Genomic DNA, 25,044 nt, shown 5'->3' on the forward strand with positions numbered 1-25,044 from the left:
ACGGTGAACACCACAATTGCGTTTTGTTAATCAGGGTTCATCATGTGAACCCAAACTCAGTGCTGTGGCAGAAGTACTCTTCAAATTAAAATTTTTCCATAGGGGATTTCAACTTTGGTTCTTCATTGCAAATTAGCTGCAAGGGTCAATATCAATGATCAGTGACTGCTAATTTGGATGAGCAGAGAAATGACCTGCCCACAGACAAACAAATGCTCCAACAAAACTATCAAAAACCAACCATTGTTGTCAATTAAACCTTTTAATCATCCACTTTCGATTTACACTGATCATCAAAAAAACCACAATAGTCTTTTCACTTGCCACAGGACTGTGCATGTGTCAGCCCATCTGGGACCAGTCTCCTCCACTCTTCCCACACACAGATATACACGCATGACCCCCTCCATTCCAGACCCACAGGAATGGCAGAATTGAAAGCACCTATCTTCCTTCAGTGAAACTATCAGATTTTTCTTTTCATGATGATCAACTTTGAGAGAGGAACAGCTTACCTAAGAGGCTGGAAATAGGGGCCCTCTAGGGGGAAATCATTTGGGGGTTGGGGAACAGCTTAAGTGGTATTATCTTTGTTGAAATAATGGGGGATATTTTAAAAAAATTTCTTCTAAAAGGGGGGCTTAAAGAGAATGAAAAGATAACTACAGGGAAGTAACTTCTCCTCTGACACATACCTCGATTACTGCTTTTTTTGTGTATTTTTCAATTTACTTGGTGGGGGGAGGAGGAATCTTTTGAATATGCCACTTATGGAGCTCTAACTGGCAGTTGTAAATGGGAACTTTGTGTGGGACTGATACAGCCTCAGATGATGATGTGGTAAAAAACCACATTCTGAGGAACATGCTAGTAGTTTTTTGTTTTTGTTTTTTTTGAAGAAACACCCGTTCAAGATGTGGCTAAGTGCTTTAAATAAATCCAATTCCTGCTCAGATACATCAAAAGACACAATATACCCCTTGTGGGCCTCAAACAGTCTGACAGCTAAGGAGACTAACAGGAGAAAGAACTGTTGTAGATACAAAATGCTGCTGGGGGAATAGAGCAAATTTGGTCACCTGTTTCACCAAAGGATCTTATTTTAGAAGCTGGAAATTCTTGCTTCCATCACTGGAACAGTGGCAAAGTAAAATACCACTGCTTTAGGCAAAATTTTTGCGATGCATTCTCTCTTTGCATGAGAATGTGGAGTCAAATTAAAGGCATACTGTATAAACAAACAGCACGGGAAGCAAGCAGCTTGGATGGTATGACAGCTATGAATTATGTACCACTGACACAATACATCTGTCCTGATCACATGAGCAATCCAGAAAAGGAACAATTCAGCAGCAAGAGGAAGATTTTCCATGGACTACAGCAGAGGGAAGGATCCTGCAGGATGAAGGCTACACTCAGCCTTTCCAGACATGAGAAAGGATGCAGCAGAGGGCAAGGGCGTAAAGAAAAATGTTTCAGGAACCACACTTGGAATTCAACCTGCCTCAGTTTTCTTCTTTGGTTGGCAAAGTAGTCCAGGCTGCAGTTAGATTCCTATTCACGTCTGGAGGCCTGAGGTTATTTCTTGTGTGTGTTGGTCCCAGGGTACAGTCACTGAACTGCACATTACGTGCTTTTCTTTAGAGAAAGTGCTGCTGCCTTGCTTTGGATCTGGAAGAGAGAGAAATCCATTCTATTATTGTTCAAAAAATTAGTTGGGGAAAGGTGACTTCATTTTGTGGCTAGTGCCAAAGATTGCTTACTTAGAGCTACCAGATCTGAGCAAAAAAAAAAAAAAAAAAAAGTCTAGACAACTATTAGATAACAACAAAGAGAAAGCTAACTGCTGACTTCCAGATGTTTGCAGCCCAGAGTTGATAGTCCCAATATTTGGACTTAAACTTACACTTAGAATAACTTTATTGTCACTTTAAATGTACATTAATCCGGCATACGTTAAAATGAAATTTCGTTGCATACAGTTCTCAAAGGGTCACCACTTTCAATATACACCACATAAACATGACAAAAAAATTACGCATACACTCACACACTCACACACTCACACATATTATATGACACACAGAAACAAACACAGTCTAGTTTGGATGCATATTAGCATGTGCATGGCTAATATTATTGCTAAGGTTTACATCTCTGCTGAGTGGTGGGAGAGAAAGCTACCACTGGGAGCTCAAGGCTGCTTCAGCATGAGAGTTGACACTTTGCAATATTCCAGAGGACACCCTGAAGTGCAAAGACACACCAGCACCCATAGTCTCTTTTCTAAAACCGGGTTCCTTGGGGCCAGTAGAAGTATGGATTTGTTGTTGAAAGGATTATTTGATGGCTGAGGAGTTTGGACAGTTGAGGTTAATCAACAAATACAAAGAAAGGAACTGAGACAGAATGCATGACCTACTTTCAAGAACTTAGGCACCAATTCCCCAAGCTGCTTTTGTAGGAAAATGTTTCTACAACAGGAGTGAGAACCACTACAGAAAGCAAAATTTGGCCAACTGTAGGAAATCATCCCCTGACTTTAGTGAACAAGTTCCTTCTTACATACTCAGGCGTAGTGCATAAGTCTATTTTATATAAATAAAAATAGTTTTTCTAATACACGTTTTAAAGCATCCAGGTGTTCTAATTTTCATCTTAACACAAACTTAGTTTGCCCTATCTCTTGAACTCACCTCCTTTATTACTTTTTCTCTGAGCTCCTCATGAGTTAAAGGTCTGTTGTCCTCTTCTTGTATTGGGTCATGGCCAAGTCTGCAAACCACAAAGAATGATCTTATTAATATTGTCCTAAATACTACAAATATGTCCTTTAAAAAATCTGTTCTTGAGCTATTCTAAACTCTGATTGCTCCTATGAGATTAGAAGAATAAGGGAACATTGATTTCATACTCCTCCCAAGAGTTTGGTCTTCTATTTGTTCCTTTTTTTTTTAGTTTAACCCACTAAACAGATCCTGCTGTGTTCTATTTTATGTAGAATTCCATGTAGATTAGAAAATGATTCAGAAACTGGAGCTTTTCCACAATTGCTATTCCTATTGGCCTTGACCTCTAAATACCAGGATCCAAGCATCAATAATGCCCCTGCCACATTGTGCCCCCTCATCAGAGAGCAAATGTTGCAACATGGTAAATAGTCTTCCCTGTTTTATAATTCACCTGTGACTTTGACTCTTGTCAGAGAGAAGCATATCTTAGTTTGAGCATCAAGCTAAAGTAGTTTTATTTCAGCATATGTCTTTGTTTTACTGATTTTTTTTTACTGCTCCAGTTCCTGCTTTTTAAAAAAAATGGTTTGCATTCTCTTGCTGAGCTGTGGATGTTTCTTGGCTTTAACATATATGCTGCTTTTTCTATGCATCTGAGTCACAAAATTGCTATATAAAATACATTGTTTAAAATCCCATCATTCCTAGAATTTAACACAATCTTCAACCCCACCAAGCCAAAGTATGTTGGGTGCAGATCCCATATTTCATGAAGTCATAAAATACTTTTATTTTATGTCAGATTGTGTTAACTCTGCCAACAGTAGTTTTAAACCATGATTAATCACTTGGCATGTGGTAGAGATCTGGCCAACTATGTTAACAAACCATATTTAAATGAACCATGGCTCAGTGCAGGCTTCCCCAACCTGGTATCTTTCAAATGTAGAGAGCGCAAATCTTCATGAATTTAGTCATGTTTTCTTTGTTTTAAAATTACTTTCATATGTCACTGCTTATACAGTAAATTTATATGTCCTTTGCTAAATGCCATGCATAAGCCTAGGGCTATCAGTATAAAAATTAAAGTAATAATAACAGTGACGGTGCAGGCAAATCCAATCGACTCACCATGGATCCAGAGCTTGTACCCCACCAAATGCTACCCAAATATCCGTACCAGCAGTCCTGCCAATAATGTGGGATTCTGAGAGCTGTCTGCAATATCTGGAGAGTCAGATTCCTCATCCCTGTGATTTACTGTACTCCAATTTCTTGCTCACAACAAGAAATTCAAAGCTACAACTTCTCTATCAGACTGCTGCCCTGTGTGCCTAGAGATTTCTGATGAGCAAAAGCCCAGTAAATCAGTTCCAGCGGTCGAGCTGCTCCTAATGGAAAGAACACTGAAGCACCACTCACTTGACATTTATATAACCCAAGGCCCTTAAGAATTCCAGAAGATTAGGTGACTCCACCACAAAAAATACGTCTCCCATGCCCCATTCTAATTTTAATGTTGATAGTGGGGACAGGCCAAATGGGGGCTTAGTGGGATATCCTTCTGGATTGTTTGTGTAATAACCAGCTCTCCTTACCCAGCTGTGGGTGGCCGAACAGTAATCGCAGTTGGGCGCAGGCCTGGTGTCTGCCCCAGGAGCAGCTGTGCTGTCTCCACAGTATCATAGGGTTCATCCTTATCCTAAAAAGAGACCAAATTTATTCCAATATGCCAACATTAAATGGGTTGCTACTATTATTAAAAGTTTCCAACTTTTATGTTTGTAGAAATATCACACACACACACACACACACACACATATATATAATATCATAAACTGTTTTTAAAAATGGGAATGAGCTAGGTAAAGCAAAACACTGCAAAAGTGAGAACTTTTATTGGATCTATGGAGACCTATGACTACATGGGACAAAGCAGAGCTTAATCCTACAGCAGGGCTGTCCACCTGTGGCAACTTTAGGACTTATTGACTTCAATTCCCAGAATATAGCTGGCTGAGGAATTCTGGGAGTTGAAGTCCATGAGTTTTAAAGATGCCAAGTTTGAACACCGTGGTCCTGCAGCTTCAGTAACGTATTTTTCCTGCAAATGCTAAGTCGATTTTTATGCAATAAAACATTTTCCAGTTCTTGTTATAGCAATCTAAATTAGGTTGGGTAAGCTGGGAAAAATTAAGCTGAAAGTAACCTCTTCCTAAGCTGGGAGCCAGGGGGGTGGGGGAGGGGAGGACAGGAACCATGCAACACTTTGTCTGCACAGACAGAGATGTGAAATGACCCATCTCCTGCCTTGTTGCTGTCTGCATACCTCAGCTTTCTTGTAGGAATACATTGTCAGCAGCATATTGACCTTCCGTTCAATTATGCTCAGGTAAATGGCAACGTTCTCATCCTGAGCTGTTGTTGTCCCGCCCAGCACTTTTTCCAGCGAAGAATGGTCACACTCCAGTTTCCAGAACAGAGACTCAATACCTTTGAGAAGGGGGGGGGGGGGAAACGAAAGTGAATTCTGATTCACGCTTGCAGTAATTGCCAAGTTCTTCAGAAAGAAGGTGCGGCTTCCGCCTGCCCTAAAGATAAGATAAATTAATCAACTGCTCTGCACTGCAGCTGTGGGGAACCTGCTTCCAATACTTATTTCCATGGATAGACTTTATCTGATCTTCTGTCTAGGAGTTGCATGATGGATGATGGGATCATTGGTTTTCCAAGATAAAGGAAGACTGAAAAGAAGAACAGCTAAAAAAGTGATACAACCTTTGTTGTCTGTTGTCTTGTCTCCTGTTAAACTTACAAGTTGCATACATGTGTAGTGTTGGGGGGGAAAGGTGCTTCTTCTATGTTTTCTGAAAGAACTGCATCAGATCCACCAGATAAGGTATTCATATTTGAGGAAAAAACACACTCTCTTGTTCACACTATACCCTTCAAATACTCTGCCCACTAATGAAGGTGAGTGTGTAATCTGTAGCCTTTGAAAGTTGGACTAAATTCCCCTTTGCGTTGGCCATATTGTCCAGATCCAGGGGGAATTAGTATCTACTTTGCCCAACTTTCTGCTCAAAATAGGAAGTGCCTTTTTACCCACAGGTTGCCCCCATACCATCTGAGCCATTCTCAACAAGAAGCTTTTTCCAGCTGATCAATGAACAATCAGCCAACAAACCAATCTTCTTCATATCCTCTTTTCCCTTTCATAGTTCTAACTGTAACTACTAAACCTAGGTAAAGTATATATATCTAGTGCTTAAAAAATAGAAGGTGACCACCTTTGAGGGACCAGTATTTACCGGAAGAGGAGATGCATAAGATAAACGAAATTCTGACCTCATTATATTAAGATGTTTCACACTAAATAACGTTTACCTACCGCTTATTTGGATCATGCACAACTCCACACACTCACTGATTTTACTGTGGGGGTGCAGCGTCTGACGCAAAATATGGCAAAGGGAGCTAATCTAGTGCTTATTACTGTCAACGCAGTCTGGGACTTCCTGGCCACCGGGACCGAGGGGGCCTGCTGGAGCCTGGAAGATCTGGCTGAGACCGTCTGGCTACCGTGGAGACAGCTATCGGATACTGTTTTGGGGGGACCTGACCCCCTTGACAGTCCGACACCTCCATCCGCTGTCTGTGCTGCTGTAAGGTCAGGCTAGGGACAGGCTAGGGTTAGATTAGAATTATTGGGTGGGGTTAGTTTATCTTAATATTAGGATTAAGGTTAGGGTTAGGGTGAGGCTGGGGGTAGGGTTGCTAGCCTAGCGGCCTACCGGTCGGCTGCCACCACTGGGAGTCTCATGGTACAGCTGGGTTTGGGTTTTTTTTTCCCTCCTCCCTTTTACCGTGGGGTTTCCCTGGCTCCTGTGTGTCCTTTTGTTTCCGAGGGAAGGGGTGTTGCTAGTCTGTTGTCGCCTATGGCTGGCCCCGCAACTTTCGCTGCTATATCCACCGCCTATGGCCTACTTGCCTCCCAGACATTTCCTTGCCCTCCGGACCATCGTTGGGGAGCAAATTGGGGCCCATGACTTTATTGCCATCCTGGGCCTCTTGTTCATACCCCCACTGACTTTCTGCAATCTTATTACAGTAACGAGAGAGAGGACTGGGAAGTGTGGCTCTCTCTTTTATTGCTATCACCATATGTCTCTTTCATCATTCCCTGGATCTCGGGCTCTCGCGTGGGAGTTCTTGGACATTACTCCCTCCTCGGCTTTTTCGGACTATATTCGATCAATTTGCTATATTGCACAATTTTTATAATTTTTATAAATTTGTAATTTTTTTTAAATTTTTAATTGTATGGAGAGTGCGTGGTATGATTGTGGTTGACTGAATGTTCCCACTTTTATTATAATATTGTTGTTTCCCTTGTTTTAACTTGTTTGTGGGGATTGACTGACTGTATGTGTGTGTATGTGTGGTGGGCCAGGAGCATAGCTGGGTACCTCCTGCACTGAGTGCTTTGGCAGAAGTGTCAGGGGGGCCCAGGCCTAATCCGGATCTGTGTGTCGAAGGACCTGCTGGTGAATCCGGCAGCCCAGGAAGAGGGTGGAGGGACCATAGATGCGGGAGTGGGCCGGAACATTAGGGTCATATCGGGGAGGGGCAGATATGGCGGGAACTTCAGGGCGAGCCATTACCGGAGAAGGAGGGTTCCCTACGTCAGAGGGATCCCTCCTTCCAGCCCTGTTAGTTCCACTCCAAGGCCAGATGGCGTGAGTATCAGGACCGTGGTCTCAGGTTGTTGTTGCTAAATGCCAGGTCTGTGGTTCACAAGGCTCCCCTCATCCAGGACCTAATTTCAGACGAGGGGGCAGACCTGGCATGTATTACTGAAACCTGGCTGGGCCCGGAGGGAGAAGTCGCCCTCACTGAAATGTGCCCAGAGGGTTTTCAGGTGCTTCATCAACCGCAGCCCCAGTAAAGGGGTGGGGGAGTGGCCATTGTTATCCGAAAGTCTTTAGTTCCTCATAGGATCCCTGCTCTGGAGCTTGTCGGGTGTGAGTCCTTGCTGGTGAAGATGGACCTTGCGGGTCAAGTGGGCTTGTTGTTAATGTACCTGCCTCCCAACAGCGTGACAACAGCCCTCCCCTCGCTTCTCGAGTCAGTAGCTGAGCTGGCAGTTGAGTTCCCCAGACTTATGATACTGGGGGACTTCAATCTGCCTTCGCTCGGCGAGCACTCTGATGGAGCGCAGGAGTTCATGGCTTCCATGACAGCCATGGGCTTGACTCAAGTAATCCAGGGCACAACTCACTCAGCAGGTCACACACTCGATCTCGTATTTCTCTTGGAGCAGTGGAGTTGTGATCTTGGTGTGAGGGGTAGCGAGATCTTGCCCCTGTCATGGTCGGACCACTTCCTACTGAGGCTCGACTTTTGGAGACCAATCCCCCACTGTAAGGAGGAGGAGCCGACTAGGTGGTTCCACCCCAGGTGTCTTATGGATCCTCAGGGTTTCCAGACGGCGCTTGGTGTTGTGCCTGATACTCTCGCCCGCAGTCCAGTAGAGACCTTAGTTGCTGCTTGGAACTCAGCAGCGTCTGAGGCTCTCCACCGGATTGCGCATTTACGGCCAATCCGCAGCAGTGGATCCAGGAGGGCTCCTTGGTTTACTGTGGACCTCCGGGAGATGAAGCGCCAAAAGAGACACCTAGAGTGCCACTGGAGGTCCAGTAAATCCGAGTCAGACCGAGCACTATTAAAAGCTTGCATCGGAGCATACCTTCTGGCAATCCGGACAGCTAAGAACATCTATATTGCCGCTCTGATTGCGTCCGTGAATTGCGCCCTGCCGCCTTGTTTAGGGTAACCCACTCCCTCCTGAATGGGAGGGTTGTGGATAATCCCTTACGAGGTACAGCGGAGGAGTATGTCCAGTTCCTCATGGACAAAGTTGCTCGGCTTCGGATAGACCTGCACTCCAATTGCGCAGAGCCAGCCGGGGTACCGGGGGAGGGTCTTGAGTGACATCTCTGGACTTACTTTCAACTTGTTACTCCTGATGAAGTGGACAAGGCCATGGGAGCGGTGAGTGCCGCCACGTGTGCACTGGACCCGTGCCCCTCCTGGCTGGTCGCGAACAGCAAGGAGGGGACGCGGGGCTGGATCCAGGCGATAGTGAACGCCTCCCTTCGGGAGGGCTTCTTTCCTCCACCATTGAAGACAGCGGTATGAGACCCCCTCCTGAAGAAGCCATCTCTGGATCCAGCCATTCTGAATAACTACCGTCCAGTCTCCAATCTTCCCTTTGTTGGGAAGGTTGTTGAGAAAGTGGTGGCCTTTCAGCTCTGACGGTCCTTGGATGAAGCCGATTATCTGGATCCCTTTCAGTCTGGATTCAGGCCTGGCTTCAGCACGGAAACTGCTTTGGTCGCACTGACCGATGATCTCTGGAGAGCCAGGGATGGAGGTCATGCCTCCGTCCTAGTGCTTCTTGACCTCTCAGCGGCCTTCGATACCATCGACCATGGTACCCTTCTGCGACGGTTACGAGAGGTGGGGGTGGGAGGCACCGTTCTTCGGTGGTTCTCCTCCTACCTCTCGGACAAGTCGCAGTCGGTGTTGGTCGGGGGGCAGAGGCCGACCCCTAGGCCCCTGAAATATGGGGTCCCACAGGGTTTGGTCCTGTCCCCCCTCCTGTTTAACATCTACATGAAGCCATTGGGCGAGATCATTCGGCGGCACGGGATAAAATACCATCAGTATGTGGACAATACCCAGTTGTATCTGTCCGCCCCGTGCCAACTCAGTGAAGCGGTTGACGTGATGTGCAAGTGCCTGGAGGCTACCAGGATCTGAATGGGGGTCAACAAGCTTGCACTCAATCCAGACAAGACCGAGTGGCTGTTGTGTTTCCCTCCCAAAAATTTGGCTAGTATTCCATTACTCAAGCTGGGGGGGTGAAATTTTACACCCCTCAGACAGGGTTCGCAATTTGGGAGTCCTCTTGGACCCACAGCTGACCTTAGAACATCATTTGTCGGCTGTGACCAGGGGGGCATTTGCCCAGGTTCGCCTGGTGCACCAATTGCGTCCCTACCTGAACCGAGAGGCACTCGCAACAGTCACTCATGCCCTCGTGACCTCAAGACTGGACTACTGCAATGCGCTCTACATGGGGCAGCCCTTGAAGAGCATTCGGAGACTTCAGCTCGTCCAGAATGCAGCCGCGCGAGCGATTGTGGGTGCACCTCAGTACACCCACGTTACACCTATCCTCCGTGAGCTGCACTGGTTACCCATTGGTCTCCGGATACGCTTCAAGGTGCTAGTCGTCACTTATAAAGCCCTTCATGGTATTGGACCTGGGTACTTGAGAGACCACCTGCTGCCAATTACCTTCCAAAGACCCACTAGATCACACAGATTAGGCCTCCTCCGGGTTCCATCTACCGGCCAATGTCATCTGGCTATTACCCGGGGGAGGGCCTTCTCTGTGGCGGCTCTGGCCCTTTGGAACGAGCTCCCCGCAGAGATTCAGACCCTCGCCTCTCTCCAGGCCTTCCGAAAAGCCGTTAAAACCTGGCTGTGTCGGCAGGCCTGGGGTCGATGAGTTCCCTTCCCCTCTCGAATCGTGTGGCTGTTGGTTGTTTTAAATTCCCTTGTATTTTTTGTTGTAGTTCTTTGTGCTTCCCTTCCCCTCCCTTGGGTTTGTGCACCACCCTGAGTCCCGCAGGGAATAGGGTGGCATATAAATAAAATGAACCTTGAACCTTGAACGCGTGAACTTTGATGTCCATTAAGCTTCCCCTGATGTTTGCTGTCCATCATCATAGGTGACTATAACTAAGTTTTTGGTTTTGAAGTCTGTGGGCTTCACATAAATCAATTTTTAAAACTCAAGGAAAACAATGGTGATGGGGGCACTGGGGGGCAGTCTGTGGTACCAGCTATGGCACCAGTTTGGTTTCTGGTAATTTAACTGATGACCTGGAATTCTACAATTGGCTGAGATCAACCTGGCAACAATCACAAGCGGTGCCACATTCCAAAAAGGGTATTGCACTCCTGGAGTAAATTTTTTAAGAAAACAAAACTATAGCTGTCATGAAATAGTATCCAGCTGCAAAGCTTCAGAAAATAACTTTCTCATTATTATTCAGATTTACTTAATACAACCATTAGTAAGCAACTCCTTTTTCTCCCTTCATTGCTCACCACTTTTAAGCTGCTCCCACATCTTGAGGAACTTTTTCACGTTCTGCTCAGCCTGATTGGCCTCTCTCACCGTATCCTCCTGCTGGCCTTCAGTGTCATGGAGCTGCAACAGCTGCTGGGCCTCCCTTTGACTGTTCCGCTTTTGAATCTCCTGGATCTCATGACAAAGCTGGAAAAGTGGAGATAAAAGATGGAAGGAAGTTATTTTTACCAACTGCAGAGGCGTAGCTGTTAGGGAAGGAAGGGGCCTGGGAGATCATTTGTTCCAGCCCGCTGTCTTGTTCAGGAATCCATTTCTACAGCATCCCCATTAGAAGGGCATGTGGCCCCTGTTTAAATACCATTCTCCCGTTAGACTGCTCCACTGCTGAATATCTCTTACTATTAAGAAATGTTATCCAGCTAAAATCTCTTTCTTATTTACAGTTGTTTCTTTCTCAGTTTCTAAAACAATTCAGAACAATTCTTCCTTCTACATGACGGCTGTACTATATCTGATATTTGAAAACAACTATCAGGTATCCAAGTTTTCTTTTTTCCGGGCTAAAATCAGCCATTGTTCCCAACTGTTCCTCTTGTTCTTCCCAAGGCTCTCACCATCTCGCATTCACATGTTCCAGTTTGACACTGATTCTGCTTCCCAAAGTATTCCAGGCCTGCTGCAAAATAGTGGAATGACAAGTTCTCTCTTGTACTTTTTTTTAAGCTGCTTAGGATGGTCTTTGCTTTTTTTTTTTTTTTGCAATTACATCACACTACTGGTTCATGTTTGGCTTGTGATCTATCAAGACACTCAGATTGGTTTCATACATAAAACTTCCTAATTATTTGTTTGTTTATTTAGAACTCCCCCCCCCCCCCATATTCATGTCCCTTTGATTTGTCCTATCTAAATGCAAGATATTGCTTGGGCTGAAAAACAGCAAGATGAATTTCAACTTGTTAAAAGCCTTATCAATTCTGATATTACCCTCATCTTTGTTACACAGCCATGATGGCACAGTAGTAAGAATGGAGTATAGTAGGCCAATTCTGTCCAATGGAGGAGTTTAATCCCGACTCTCTCAAGGTTGACTCGCCTTCCATCCTTCTGAGATCGATAAAATGAGGACCCAGATTGTTGGGGGCAATTTGCTGATTCTGTAAACTGCTTAGAAAGGGCTGTAAAGCACTGTGAAGCGGTATACAAGTCTACATCTACAAATCTTTCAATCATATTTTCCAACTCCTCATCCAAGTGATTTATAAATATGTTGAATGTGCAGAGCCTAGAATGAAGGCCTGGGATACTTCAAATATATCTAACATGGAATAACAGGATACATTCATATGCATTTATAAATTTCTGCTCATTCAAAGATGGATGGATAGCAGAGGTGGGTTGCTCCTGGTTTGGCTGAACTGGTAGTGATAATCTGGCCAAACTGGTTCCCCAGTCTCCATTGGCGCTGCTGGCATCTTGTTTATTAGCTTTTAATGGTGTTCGTGCATGTGTGCAACCATTTAAAGTGAACTGAGCATGCGCAAGCAACGTGCGGCCCACGCATGCGTGAGCGAAGAGGTACCGGTTTGTGTAGGGACCCATCCGTGGTGGATAGCATTTCAATTCAGTGGTTGGTAAAGTCAAAGAGGCTGTCACCTAGAAAAAATACTGCCCTTCTTAAAAAGAAAAAAAAAGGGAATGGAGAAAGGAAAGGAAAGGAAAGATAATCTTTTCCACTCACCTCATGAATTTCTTCCCATAGTCGGTCCTTCTGACTGTTTTGCTCATTGACATAGTTGAATTGAGCAAAATTTCTTTCCCTATCTATAGAGAGAAGGATAAACATTATAGCAGCCAATGCATTAATAATCAACCACATATCCAAGGGGCACCGGAGGGGGAATAGCTCACAAATGTCCCAGTCAGTAGGCTCTTCTCGGCTGACTAACCTCGGTAGGCCGAGGCAGTGAACACTATCTAGTTCAAACTGATCCTTTTTAAAAAAGGAACTACCAGTAACTGCCATTCACATACATCACCTTTAACAAATGTATCCAGAGCCATATTCAGATCTTTTGAGCCAGTGAGCTCCAGGAGTTTATCAAAAGCATTGGTGTAAGATTCAAGCAACTCTTCTTCACTGTCTTTCCGTCTGCGTTCTTCTTCTATTGAGAGTTAAAAAACAAAAGTGAAAGAAAGGATCCCAGTTCTCCCTCTTAACGTTACATGTGCTAAATCTCCTTTCTGTAACTCCCAACTCTGCAATGCTCAGAAACAGTTGAAACCTGTCTCTTTATAAGAGCCTAAAGACTGAAGACACATTAAAAATAAAAAGAGAACCATTACAATTTAATCACTTTTCACTAGATCCAAAACATTGATGTTACCATTAGATTTTTCTATCAATAAATTTTTAATAACATTTTTCCAAACTGAATGCCAAACCTGGCAAGAGTGTTGTACTAGACATCTGGATAGGAGTGAGTGTGATCATGACAAAAGCTGAATTTGCTTTCATTCATATTTAATATGGTCACTCCCAAGTCACATCTGTAATAATTTTCCCCTTCTGTTTTATTAAAAACTGCAATTAGATAACATCTGTCAGTCTCTCAGAGGGTCCCAGATGTGCACCATTGCATTACAGTAACCAAGTTATCAGGATGTTGGAAAAGACACCACTGAAGCCAAGTTAACTCCATCTAGAATCATTGCAGTTTATGAACCAGCAACTGTACCAAGCTTGATCCAAAGGCCTTCCCAATTCATCAAACAACAGAATTTCATTTTAGACAACTCTTACAGTGATTCTAAGTACCACCTTTGAAGAGGCCTTTGTCCATTTCTTAAACAAACTTCATCTAAGGTCTATACAAGTGAATGAAGCCGGCATCTTCTTTTCACTGCCCTTTTTTTTATCCATATGTGCATTGTCTAAAATTGACTAAAATTCTACTGACAATCAATTGACTTTTCTTTGCAGCCCCCTGTACCAAAAGTAAAAAACACTTGAGCAAATAATTTGGAAAGGTCACATGACTGTTTATGCATTGGTCCTTTTTATCCACTTTGTTATTACCGTATTTTTGGAGTATAAGATGCACGCTTTTCCCTCAAAAAAGAGGGTAAAAATCTAGGTGCATCTTATATACTGAATACAGCATTTTTTTCTTGTTTCCCCTCCCCTCTACAAGCCTCCTAAAGGCTATGCATGCCCTCTTTTTTGACAAAAATTTGCCTCTTCAAAATCTTGGTGTGTCTTATACTCTGGTGCATCTTATACTCCAAAAATGATGGTAATTTTAAAGTTTTAAAGCGCCGAATATCTTGCCCCCTGATGTGAAGTTAACCCCAATCCTCCTATCTTTTTCTAAGGGTCTATAGACATGGCTGCGCCACTTGGCCTGGGACCTGTGACGGATCAGCATAATGAAGGCCATTGACTGAGTAATAACAGATCCCACCTATCACATACACCCCATTCCACACCCACCCTCCTCGTACGTCTTTGGTTGTAAAGTTTGATTTTAACATTTTATGTTTCTGCTTATATGTAACTGTAAGCCACCCAGAATTACCCTATGGTAAGATGGGCAGCCAATAAAATTTATAAATAAATAAATAAATAAATAAACAAACAAACAAACAAACAAACAAACAAACAAACAAACAAAATATTTTAATGCTTTTAACCTTTAAACTTCTTTATGCTGTTATTTATGGCATTGCAAGCCGCTTGATAATGAGATGGGCAGCATTATAAATTTTAAAAAATAAATAAAATGTCTGGCTTCAAGTAACCTAGCAAGGGCAGTTACCCAGATGGTTGAATGGCAGAATTGCTTGCTTTTAAATCTTTGCAACCCCTCCTGGTTCAGAACTTGCTTTCTACAGCTTCGAAGTCACTTTCCCCTGCTAAAGATGGAAACCTGGAAGTCAATCCTATGCAAAATAAATACACACGTTTCTTTGCCTTGGCTTTCAGTGCTTCTTCAGTGAATGACCTTTCCTGCAGCTTGATGTTGATGAATTCAGACATGCGCCGGTCGTTCTCCAGGAAGCGCTCCAATTCTTTCATCTCAGAGATATACTGCTTTAAGTCTTTCTCTGCTTTGTCTTGCAGCTGGCCCAAACGGGCATGAGCTTCATCCCTAGGTTTATCGCAAAGAAGAAATAAAGGCAAGTTTTCAGAGGTGGGCAGAACTAAGAATCCCAGTTCCTAACTTCTCTTCAGGTCAGGGCACAGAAATAATTCTGTTTGCAAAGAAGCCAAAAACTCCCTGCAACTTTAGCCCAGCATTCTTCTCACAGTGGAATGAGTGCAGGCAGAATTCCTGGCACCTCAAATAAAAGGATTTCTGCTAAATTTCAATCCCAGCTTATCCAGCCTGGGATATTTCAGTTACATAAACTGAGGAAAAGTCCGCTTGGGTGGGAAAAAAGAAAAGGGATGAGGTTAGGGAAAGGAATCCCTAAGGCCAATGAAATTAACTTTATTCAGCAGACTGAACATTTACTTCATTAGTATTTAAGGCTCCAATCACTCCCCCTTTTGCTCCTGCTTATTAGTACCTGCCTTTCTTCCTTGTGGTTTTGTTTTAGAATAATGGAATAACCCTTGTGGGTCTTCCAGACTTAAAACTCTGCTTGAGCAGGAAACTCTATATCATTCTGGGCAAAGGCTGTCCAATCTCCTCTTGAAAATCTCCCATCCGTCCCTTATTATCCTGCCCTCAGATACTTTGGAATCTAGCTCCACCCCTTTTCTCAGTGACAGCCCCTCAAGAATTGGAAGACTATCATGTCACCCCTAGTCCTTCTCTTCCCTAGACATATCTGTTCCTCCAAACATTCATTGTACAGTTTGGCCTTGAGACCCCTAATCATCTTCGTTGCTCTTCTCTGCATTTTTTTTCTAGAGTCTCAACATCTTTTTAAGTGGATCGCTTAAAAAGTCTAAAGCAAACAACCTAAAATCTGAGCACTCCATTAAATAACAAACAAATGGGGAGAATAACAGCTTCTGCCACCCAAAAAGATAAGGCATATAAATTTATAAATAAATAATAAAAGGAGAAGGCCTCTGGCCCATTGTGGTGCTCAAGTGTGAGAAAGACGGCAAGAACTGAGCCTTACTTCTGCTTTATGTAGGACTGCTTGCATTTTACCCTTGACACTTGCTAGATTTCTTCTCAATGGCTTTCTTAGTTTTTGCTATAAACACACTGATCATGTCATGAATCACAGTCTACAAGCACAAGCACCAGAAATAAGCCACAGCAACGTCGAAATGATGCCATTGCACATATAACACAATTATATTTGGATCTGGACATCTGAGATGAATACCTAAGTCATATTATTTGCGTCAAAGCACATGTGTTCTCACTGCCCACCTGCTGCAGATGCCCATGCCTGTGAAGCTTATAGTTCTAGCTCTTTGCTGGGAATCAAACTGGACTTGAAACAGCTTCTAAGAACTCAAGAATCCAGATTCCTAGCTTTTCCTACTGTATTATATTGTTAACCTGTCTAAGTATTCTGAGATTGATTAGGAAAAAGATAACAGAAAGCATCAAACGTGAGACTATACTTCCACCCCTAACTTCCAATTAATTGAGATTGGCTTCATTAATCATGCTAGCCATGATATACTTATCCAGGTTTACCAAATAAACCACAATTGGCTGGATTTTAAACCAAAATCACTATTTACAAACCACAATGGTTGTGTTTTACACATACATCATATGATATAAAGCAAACAAAATGGTAAAAAGTTACGATATTTACATAGTTACTTATCAAGCACATCTAAATTATATTAAAGCAACCAAAATATCTTTACAATCCCCAAGGCATATCACAACTTTTGAGCACCTTTATGTTTGGAAGTTGAAAGCCGAAAAATTTGACATACCCTAAATTGTATACCCTGGCTCAGTTTCTAGTTCTGTTTATGGAAAGGCAAGAAATCCAACAGTAACAAACTAAGAATGTGGGAGATCAGGGTACCAGAGACAGGTTGCAGTGTTCACATCACCTTTAGCCAATGCAATATTGTCTTTATGGTATGGTTTGCATAATGTACAGGGAGCATATATTTTCAGTGATCTCAAAGCAGACTGTTATTTTATATAATGTAAATGACCACTTTTGATATTAAAGGGAGACTATTAAAAGTTTGAACTATGGAGGAATCATGGTTAATAATTAGGAAATTGCCACAATGCATGGATAGAGAAGGGTATTCATGAAGAATATCAAGAAGTTTCAGCTGGTACAGAATGCAGTGGCATGGGCAATTGTATGTATCCCTAGATCGGTGCTTCTCAGCCTTGGTGGCTTGAAGATGTGTGGACTTCAACTCCCAGAATTCTCCAACAAGCATGGAGTCAAAGTCCACACATCTTCCAAGTTGCCAAGGCTGAGAAACACTGCTGTAGATGGACAGTCATTACACTTTTGCTCTTTGAGTTCCATTTGTTGCCAGTTTGCTTCCAGGTCCAATTCAAAGTGATGTTTTTGATTCTACATGATATGGGCTTTAAAGGGTTATTTAAGGAAGCACTTCTTCCATACAACATCTACCCATTCCATCAGTTTGGGCAAGACAAGCTTTCTGCAGGTCTCATTCTGCGAAATAATTCCATCTGATAGGACCTAGGAGGTGAAACTTTTCTGCTATGGCACCCATCCTCTGAAACATCTCCTTCCTGAGGTGAGATTAGCCTCAACCCTTATGACCTTCCAGGAAGACCTCAAAATGTGCTTTTTATAGCAAGACTGGGGATTCCCTGGTAATTTGGAAGCCTGCATGCTGGTTATATTGTATGTTAACGTCTTCACTCTTGTGGTCTTATTTTATATATTCTTATTGTTCTATTGTTTTAATTCTTGGTTTTAATGTGTACCACTAAGGGTCACTTCAGGTGAGATAGGCAGCCGTATCAATCAGGTCCAGTGAAAGTTACAGATAAAAGGGAAAGCAGCATGACAGTTAAGCAGCAATCATGAACTAGTGGAAGTATAAACTCTTTGCAATATAAGACCACATCTAGATACAAGGACAGGTTCCTCATAACGACTGATCATTGCTTTCTTCTAACCTTGCATCATAAGCTGCAGAGGAGGTGCTGACGACATTGATGATGGTTTTACGAGTTTCCAGCAGTTCCTGACAGAGACAAACAGAGAAAGAAAACATCTTTGTTGCTATACAGCATTATCATTCTGCACAAAGGTTCCATGTCCTTTTTGAAGCCTAGTAACTGGGCTTTAATTCTCTCCAAAACATCCTCACCTTCGACTTAGCAACATGCCTATTTGCACATTTTTCTTCCTAATTCTCTTATTCATAAACTATGATGAATCTCAAAAATGAAATTGGGCTTGATGATTATTCTTTAGGGTGTAATTCCACAAGCATAAAGTATCCTTTAGGCACGTTTGGGAAATCTGCAGCAGCATCAAAAGTTGCAGGTTCTTCCACGGAAAAAGTCAAGAAATCTATTTATTTGTTAACATTTTCATTAACAAATATAGCAAGGTAATCTTCACCATGTAATTTCATAGATATGCAACAGCTTACATTTGGGAAATTCTACAAAAAATGGGTGACTAATCAACTTGTATTTGTGACAGATTGGAATATTCTGGGTAACTCTTTTAACAGCAAATGTATGCAGAACCTGATATAACTCAAAGAATCAGAATTTCATTGTTAAATTATGTTCTCAGCTTTATAACCCAAAATAACTTTCCAAACTATATTTTTAAGCCCATTATTTCCTATTTGCCAATCTGGCACCTCAGTTTTAAGACTACCAAAATAGCCAATCACACCTTTCCATTCTGGACAAAAGTTCTTGCTAAGCAACTGAATCCCAGAATTCTCTAACAGAACCTCATTATCTTATAACATGACTCCAGTCTTCCTTGAAATTCTGTTAGCCAAGAATCCCAACAAATTCAACCATTTTCTTTTAAATTCACTCTACCTCTTCTAAATCTTTATGTTGCTGTTCAAAGTGATCATGTCCAACTCGGAGAATGTCTAGATCCTCACGTAGTTGTGAATTCAAGACGAGTTGAGAACTGAATTCAGAGGTGATCTGGAAACAGAGAGCAGAATGAAGAAAGTTTAGACCACCCACAAATTCTGGCACCAAATCTGGGTATTCCTAACTATTTTTACCTTATCTAGTTGGTTTTCTACTGTCTGAATCTTTCTTTGCAAATGGGCTCTCTGCTCCTGTATCATGCAGTCACTGCCCATCACCTGCTTCCGTTCAGCCAAACGGTTCTCCCAGGTTTCGATCTATAAATAACAGAAAAAGAAATTACGGTAGTTAATGGAAGTGACATGCAGGTTAGTTTCAGACCCAAGAAATTAGATATTTGAAGAAACCCATATGCTCTCCCATCTTTTGCTCTAACGTTTGATCTTGGGCTCTAAATGCCAAACGCTGTTGCATTCTTCATCCCTATATTTAACCCAGAAGTCTAAATCTTAATTCACTTATTCCCACACAAATTTCCAATTTTCTGGATGTGAGAGAGACATCTGCCAAAAAAAAAAGACAGTACAGGTAGTTGTGTACATATGACCACAATGAAGCCTGTCTATTGCAGTCTTATGTCGTGATGGTCATAAAATGGATCAGTCATGCAACCAAACTGTTTTTATGGTTTTTTGCAATAATTGTTAAGCATGTTTGCTGAAATCCAGAAGTGCCGATTTTCAGCAAAACTGTTGTGAAATGCAGTGATGTGACCACAGAATGCTGCAAACAGCCATAAATGCGCCTGTGTTGCCAAGCATCCAAACTTCGATCATGTGACCATGAACGGGGTATGACTGTTGGAACTTCAGATCTAAGTCATAAGCCCCTCTTTGGGTCAGCCTAACTTTGAACAGTCACTAAGCAACCAGTTGTAAATTGAGGACTACCTGCATTATTTTTCCCTAATGTAGGAGGATTGTAATTGCTAGAATTCTCAGCAACATGACCAAAGGGCTGAGTATTTTAAAAATTGAAAACCCCACACATCAACTAGATGTTATGTAGCACACAGCCATTTTAGACTTTTCCATACTGCCTCTAAGACCTTGTATGAGCATGTGCCTAATATCTTCTTTCATATCACAACTACATCAATCTTCTAAGGTCCCAGAATCCTAGCTCTCCAACTTGCTGCTTCATCCCAATTTAGAAAAATAAATCTTGGTCTTATCTTGTCTCTCAATACCTCCTGATCAAGCCGAGTTATCCGCTTTTTTTCTTTAATAATTTGTTCCTTCACTGCATCCCGTTCAGTCAACAAGGATCGGAGAACTTCACTTTGGGCTTTTTCCTTCTTCTGGTTGGAATGGCCCTCAGCCACACCCTGTCTGTATCGTAGATCTTCATTCTCTTTTTCCAGGCGCTTGACCTCAACCCTGTCCAACGAAAACGTGGGGATTTTCAGAGGTGGTAAAATAGCACGGTGAGATGAAGCCTGGTGGGCAGGAACAAGATGTTCATGGTGGTGATGTTGGTGAGTTTTGGTTGGAAGTGGTGGCAGCGCCAGTTTGGGAGAGTTTGTGGCACGGGGCAAGGAAAGATTAGAGGGATATGAATTTGCAGTTGAACATGTGTTTCACAAATTATGAATGGGGAATAAAGGATAAATGGAAATTCAGGTGGAATGTGCATTTAAAAGACAGCCAGTCTGGATAATCCACTATTCCTATTTGCATTAGGAAATCTGTGAGCATAATTGTCTGGGGCAGATATGACTGTTGGGATAATAGGACTTGTCAGTGTAAAATAAGCAGGGGAAATAAAAATACATGATTCCCTTAAAGTTGGTATAATTTTTGAATGCCTAGAGAGAAAACCAGGAAGGGAAGTTCTCCTGATAGCAGGCAAAATGAAGTAGCAGTTTAAATAAGAGGAGGAAAGGAAGTAGGAATACTGGATTCTCTAGGAATACGCTGGATTAAAGGGATAAGATGAAGATGGATAAAATCCTGGATCAATACTGTGCAATTCTGCAAGCACACATAATGGTAGACACCAACTATTCCTACAAAATGGATGTATATTTGTATAGCATTGTGTGGGGTAGGCCACATGGCCACATGGTATTAAATAAAAGCAACCCATGCACATTCACAATGGTCAATTATATGTTGCTAAGAGCATAGCGGTTGTCACGTGCATTGGCATTATGCCAACATCTGGATCAGCATATGAAGAGGGAAAGGAAAAAAGAGACTGATTTTTTTTTAATGTTTCAATTTTTAGTCTTCTCCATGAAGTAAGGCATGTAATTATCCAGACTGTGTTTCAAAAGCCAAAATTGGAAATGAGAGCTCAAAAGATGGAAATCAAAGAATGGATGCAGGGTGTCATCGCTAACCCAAAAAAAGATGAGGCTAAGAAAATATGAAATTATTCAGGACTGGAAAATAATAAGGTACAAAATCAGCTACTCAGCTAAAACGTTTAAGGTTGGAAACAAACAACATGAACATCTGAGGGAAGCTACACTATTTCTAATGCTACTTCTAATAATAGCAATTGGAACAGATTTCACAGATTTTTCTATAATTTCAAAAATCTATTCAATTAGGCATATTATGACTTCTATGTGTTTTGAATGTCTGTGGAGATTCTCAGCTATCCAGGTCACGATTCTTCTGCTCTCTTTCAAAAGACAACTGGAATTTCTTTGGTTTTTTTTTCTTAAAGATGTTTTGCTTCTCATCCAAGAAGCTTCATTGGTTCTGACTGAATGGTGGAGAACAGAAGGATTTATATTCCCTGAAGTCATGTGGTCCTTACGTGACTGCAAGGAATATAAATCCTTCCATTTTCCACCATTCAATCAGAACTGATGAAGCTTCTTGGATAAGAAGTAAAACATCTTCTAGAAACTCCAGCTGCTATTTGAAAAAGCACCTTTATGTGTTTTGAAGTTGACACCATTAAATCCCATGGCCAAAATAGGAGCTGAGGTCCAATGTATCTGAAGAATGAAGCAGACATAATAATGAGACATTTTAAAAGTATATAAAAGATCATGAGAAGCTTCTTCTAAATCACCTTCATTTCTCTTACTTTGCCCCTAATATAATGTCAATTAAATTATAATGGTTTAACTCTTGCATAAAATGAAAGGAAAAGGTAGCTTTTCCTCCCAGCCTACACATGCTGAAGGTTTCACAATACATTTTGAGAAATGAATAATTGATAAACGATATTTGATTAAATACGTACGTCTGTCTGCGGATGGTTTCGCGAGACTCCAAGGCATAAGCATGGCGGTCACCTTCTAAAAGGCGGAACTGGCGTTGCAACTTGGCCAACTCGCCTTCAGCTGGTGGAAGACAATGTCGTGGGAAGTGCAGGTTGAAAGAAAGAAAAGTGATAAGGAAGACAGCCCAATATGGTATTTTTTTGCTGAGGTCCCCTCCCAATCACTGAAAGGTGAAGTAGGAATCCCTCTAAAAGACCTGTTTATCACTCCTGGAGCAATACACCTGGGGTAGGGATCACTGAGTTTAGGATTGATAATCCTATCTGTATTTTGTTCTGTTGGCCCTGTCCAAATAAATAGGTTTTGTGTAATGAGCAATAAGATGCTTTATGATCTACCCCATTTCCCCGAAAATAAGACCGCCCTGGATAATAAGCCCAATTGGGCTTTTGAGCACATCTGCTAAAATAATCCCTCCCCCGAAAATAATCCCTCCCCCAAAATATTGCAACACAGTAGCAGCCATGCTCGCTGCCTCTTGCACCTCAAAAATAATAAGACCTCCCTGAAAATAAGGAAATATTTCGGGGGTCAAAAGAAAATAAAAGCCTGTCTTATTTTCGGGGAAACACAATATGTATGATTCTCTGCGTAAACAGTATCTTCTTTGGCCAATATTAATTTTTGTGATCAAACTAATGTTCAAGTTCAGTTTTTGTGGCTAGACAAAAAATGAGAGTTTATAGGTGGTCACAAATTACTTTTCTGTCTTTGCTAAACTTAACGCACTTATAAGCACTTTTAAGAACACAGAGAACTAGATGTTTCTGTTTAAATTCAATTCTGTCCCTGCCCAATCAATATATGTCACTGTCCTATTACAAACTCCCTACACTCTTTGAATATCCTCTGGCCTAGATTGTTCCCTGAAGTTTAACCACTTGCCATAAAATCAGGACAGTTACTCTTATATTCATATACCAGAATATTTTATTTTCCACCAATCTCAGAGTGCACCTGCCAAGAATACCAAAAGCTGTATCATCTCACACATATCCATACAGAACCTAACCAATGGAGAAATAATTTCTGCTTTTCTCCAGGACACCTTCTGAATTTCAGATGATATAGCAGTTAGACTTATATACCTATTGCTATTGCTATATGATATGTTATGGCAGGGATAGGGAACTATGGTTTTTTATGACCTGTGAACTTCAACTTCCAGAATTCTGGGAGTTGAAGTCCACAAGTCATAAAGGAGCCATAGTTCCCCACCTCTGTGCTATGGAGTCAAACTGAGAATACACAAACTTACTATCTAGATCAGAGATAAACAACATAATGCTCAGAAACACTAAAGTAGCCACAGATATATTCTTTGCTGACCTGGCAAGTCCCTCTACCCATATGTTTTGCTTTTCCAGAAAAAAAATCATTAAAAATGTAAATGAGAAGCTAGCTTGTTGAAAAGCATTGTCTTTATTTAGAAGAATGTATCAAGGCCCTATAGGGTTTGTTGGAAAATAAACATTGCGGTACTTCTTCTGAACATGGGAAATACTTGCCTAGAAAAAGGGAGGAAGATTTTATACTCCTAATTTGATCTGGATACATGCTTTATTATTCCATCCCTCTGCCTCTGTCTTGCTTTGGACAATTCTGAAGTCAAGGACAGGCAGACATTCTTGCTCACTCACAATTTAATGACTCACTCTCCAGGTCCTCATACTACCAGAGACTCATGTCCCTAGCTATCCCCATATGCTAGCAAAGACTTTTGTGTTTCAGCCTCCTTTAATTTAGTTCCAATTTCAATACCAATGTACAATGAAGAGCTCTAGCTTACAGGGTTGCTCACAAAACATACCAAGGCATGTGGAAAACAGCCACAGTGCCCTGGTTCTGTTTCTTTGGCCCCTTTATTATTGGGATACAAAGAGCTTATTTCTTGCCTGTTCGTTTTCAAAAGCTGGCTTCTTTGGCAGCATTTTAATCTGGCCTGAGAATGAGCTCCCAATCTCTTCCACTCAAAAATTAGCGGAAAATTATCATTTGATTCAATGGGGAGACATGCATAGATTCTGTTATCTCCGTTTTTGTTCCCATCCTATTTTGCACTATTGTTTGCTCAGCTCGGCAAGAAGCTCTTTTAGCAGTGCACATTTGCACACTTTACTATACAGCCTACATTTTCTCAACTTTTTTCTCTAAAGGTTTCACAGCTTTCCATGGCAGTACATCAACATTTTTGAAACAAAACCACAGGAACACCTCCAGTCAAATACCCTTTATGAAACTGTCAAGCTATATTTGAAATGAAGATGGTACAGATATTTTATAACAGATTTAGACCGAGAAAAACTGCAGCACATAAAATAGACGGTGAAATTCTGGGAAACCTTCAGTAAATCTAAATGTCAAAAAAAAAAAAAAACACTTGCTCTAAGTCCTTAGCTACTGCCTGCCAAATCTTTTGATCTATGGGGATAAAGGGCTTTCCAACAGGATAAAAAAGCAGGGGGGACTTGAATTATTATGGCAGATTCTCCATTAGTGATTTAAAGTCACAGTTATCCAACTTTCATGCTAAAATATTATATTGTACTGTATTACATTGCATTGCATTGCATTACCAACTCAATTGACAGCAGGATGCCAATAGAAGTTACTCTCAAGTCCCTGGTAGAGATAATGGCTTACAAAAGGGATAAACAAAACTTTTGGATCCCAGCCCGACAGTCACTTTGAAACAACCACTGTCCCAGTCAACTAGGGAAAATTAGGCAAAACTAGGCTTCTTGCTTTCCTATTTCAACAATGAAAACATATTATAGGCCTGTTTCAGAGGCTCCAATATCTCTAACCCCAATGTAGAATTTGGCAGTGCAGACGGTT

General features: G+C 41.8%; 1 protein-coding gene across 2 annotated transcripts in view; it reads right to left on the bottom strand.

Annotated features, from left to right (window-relative positions):
* Window positions 1–243: 243 nt before the first annotated feature.
* CCDC114 (coiled-coil domain containing 114) overlaps window positions 244–25,044 on the bottom strand; it is a 30,464-nt gene continuing 5,663 nt past the window's right edge. For both annotated transcript variants that reach the window (XM_032236749.1, XM_032236748.1), the window contains 13 exons: window positions 22,167–22,266; window positions 20,152–20,341; window positions 19,097–19,219; window positions 18,900–19,013; window positions 18,009–18,076; window positions 14,863–15,050; window positions 12,939–13,064; window positions 12,641–12,723; window positions 10,917–11,085; window positions 5,062–5,225; window positions 4,331–4,434; window positions 2,697–2,775; window positions 244–1,671 (listed from right to left, as the gene is read on the bottom strand). In XM_032236749.1, coding sequence (XP_032092640.1) covers window positions 1,627–1,671; window positions 2,697–2,775; window positions 4,331–4,434; window positions 5,062–5,225; window positions 10,917–11,085; window positions 12,641–12,723; window positions 12,939–13,064; window positions 14,863–15,050; window positions 18,009–18,076; window positions 18,900–19,013; window positions 19,097–19,219; window positions 20,152–20,341; window positions 22,167–22,266 — 1,553 coding nt within the window. In that variant the 3' untranslated portion in view covers window positions 244–1,626. The remainder of the gene's footprint in view (window positions 1,672–2,696; window positions 2,776–4,330; window positions 4,435–5,061; window positions 5,226–10,916; window positions 11,086–12,640; window positions 12,724–12,938; window positions 13,065–14,862; window positions 15,051–18,008; window positions 18,077–18,899; window positions 19,014–19,096; window positions 19,220–20,151; window positions 20,342–22,166; window positions 22,267–25,044) is intronic.

The sequence above is a fragment of the Thamnophis elegans genome, chromosome Z (assembly GCF_009769535.1).
Source record: "Thamnophis elegans isolate rThaEle1 chromosome Z, rThaEle1.pri, whole genome shotgun sequence".
Lineage (NCBI taxonomy): Eukaryota > Metazoa > Chordata > Lepidosauria > Squamata > Colubridae > Thamnophis > Thamnophis elegans.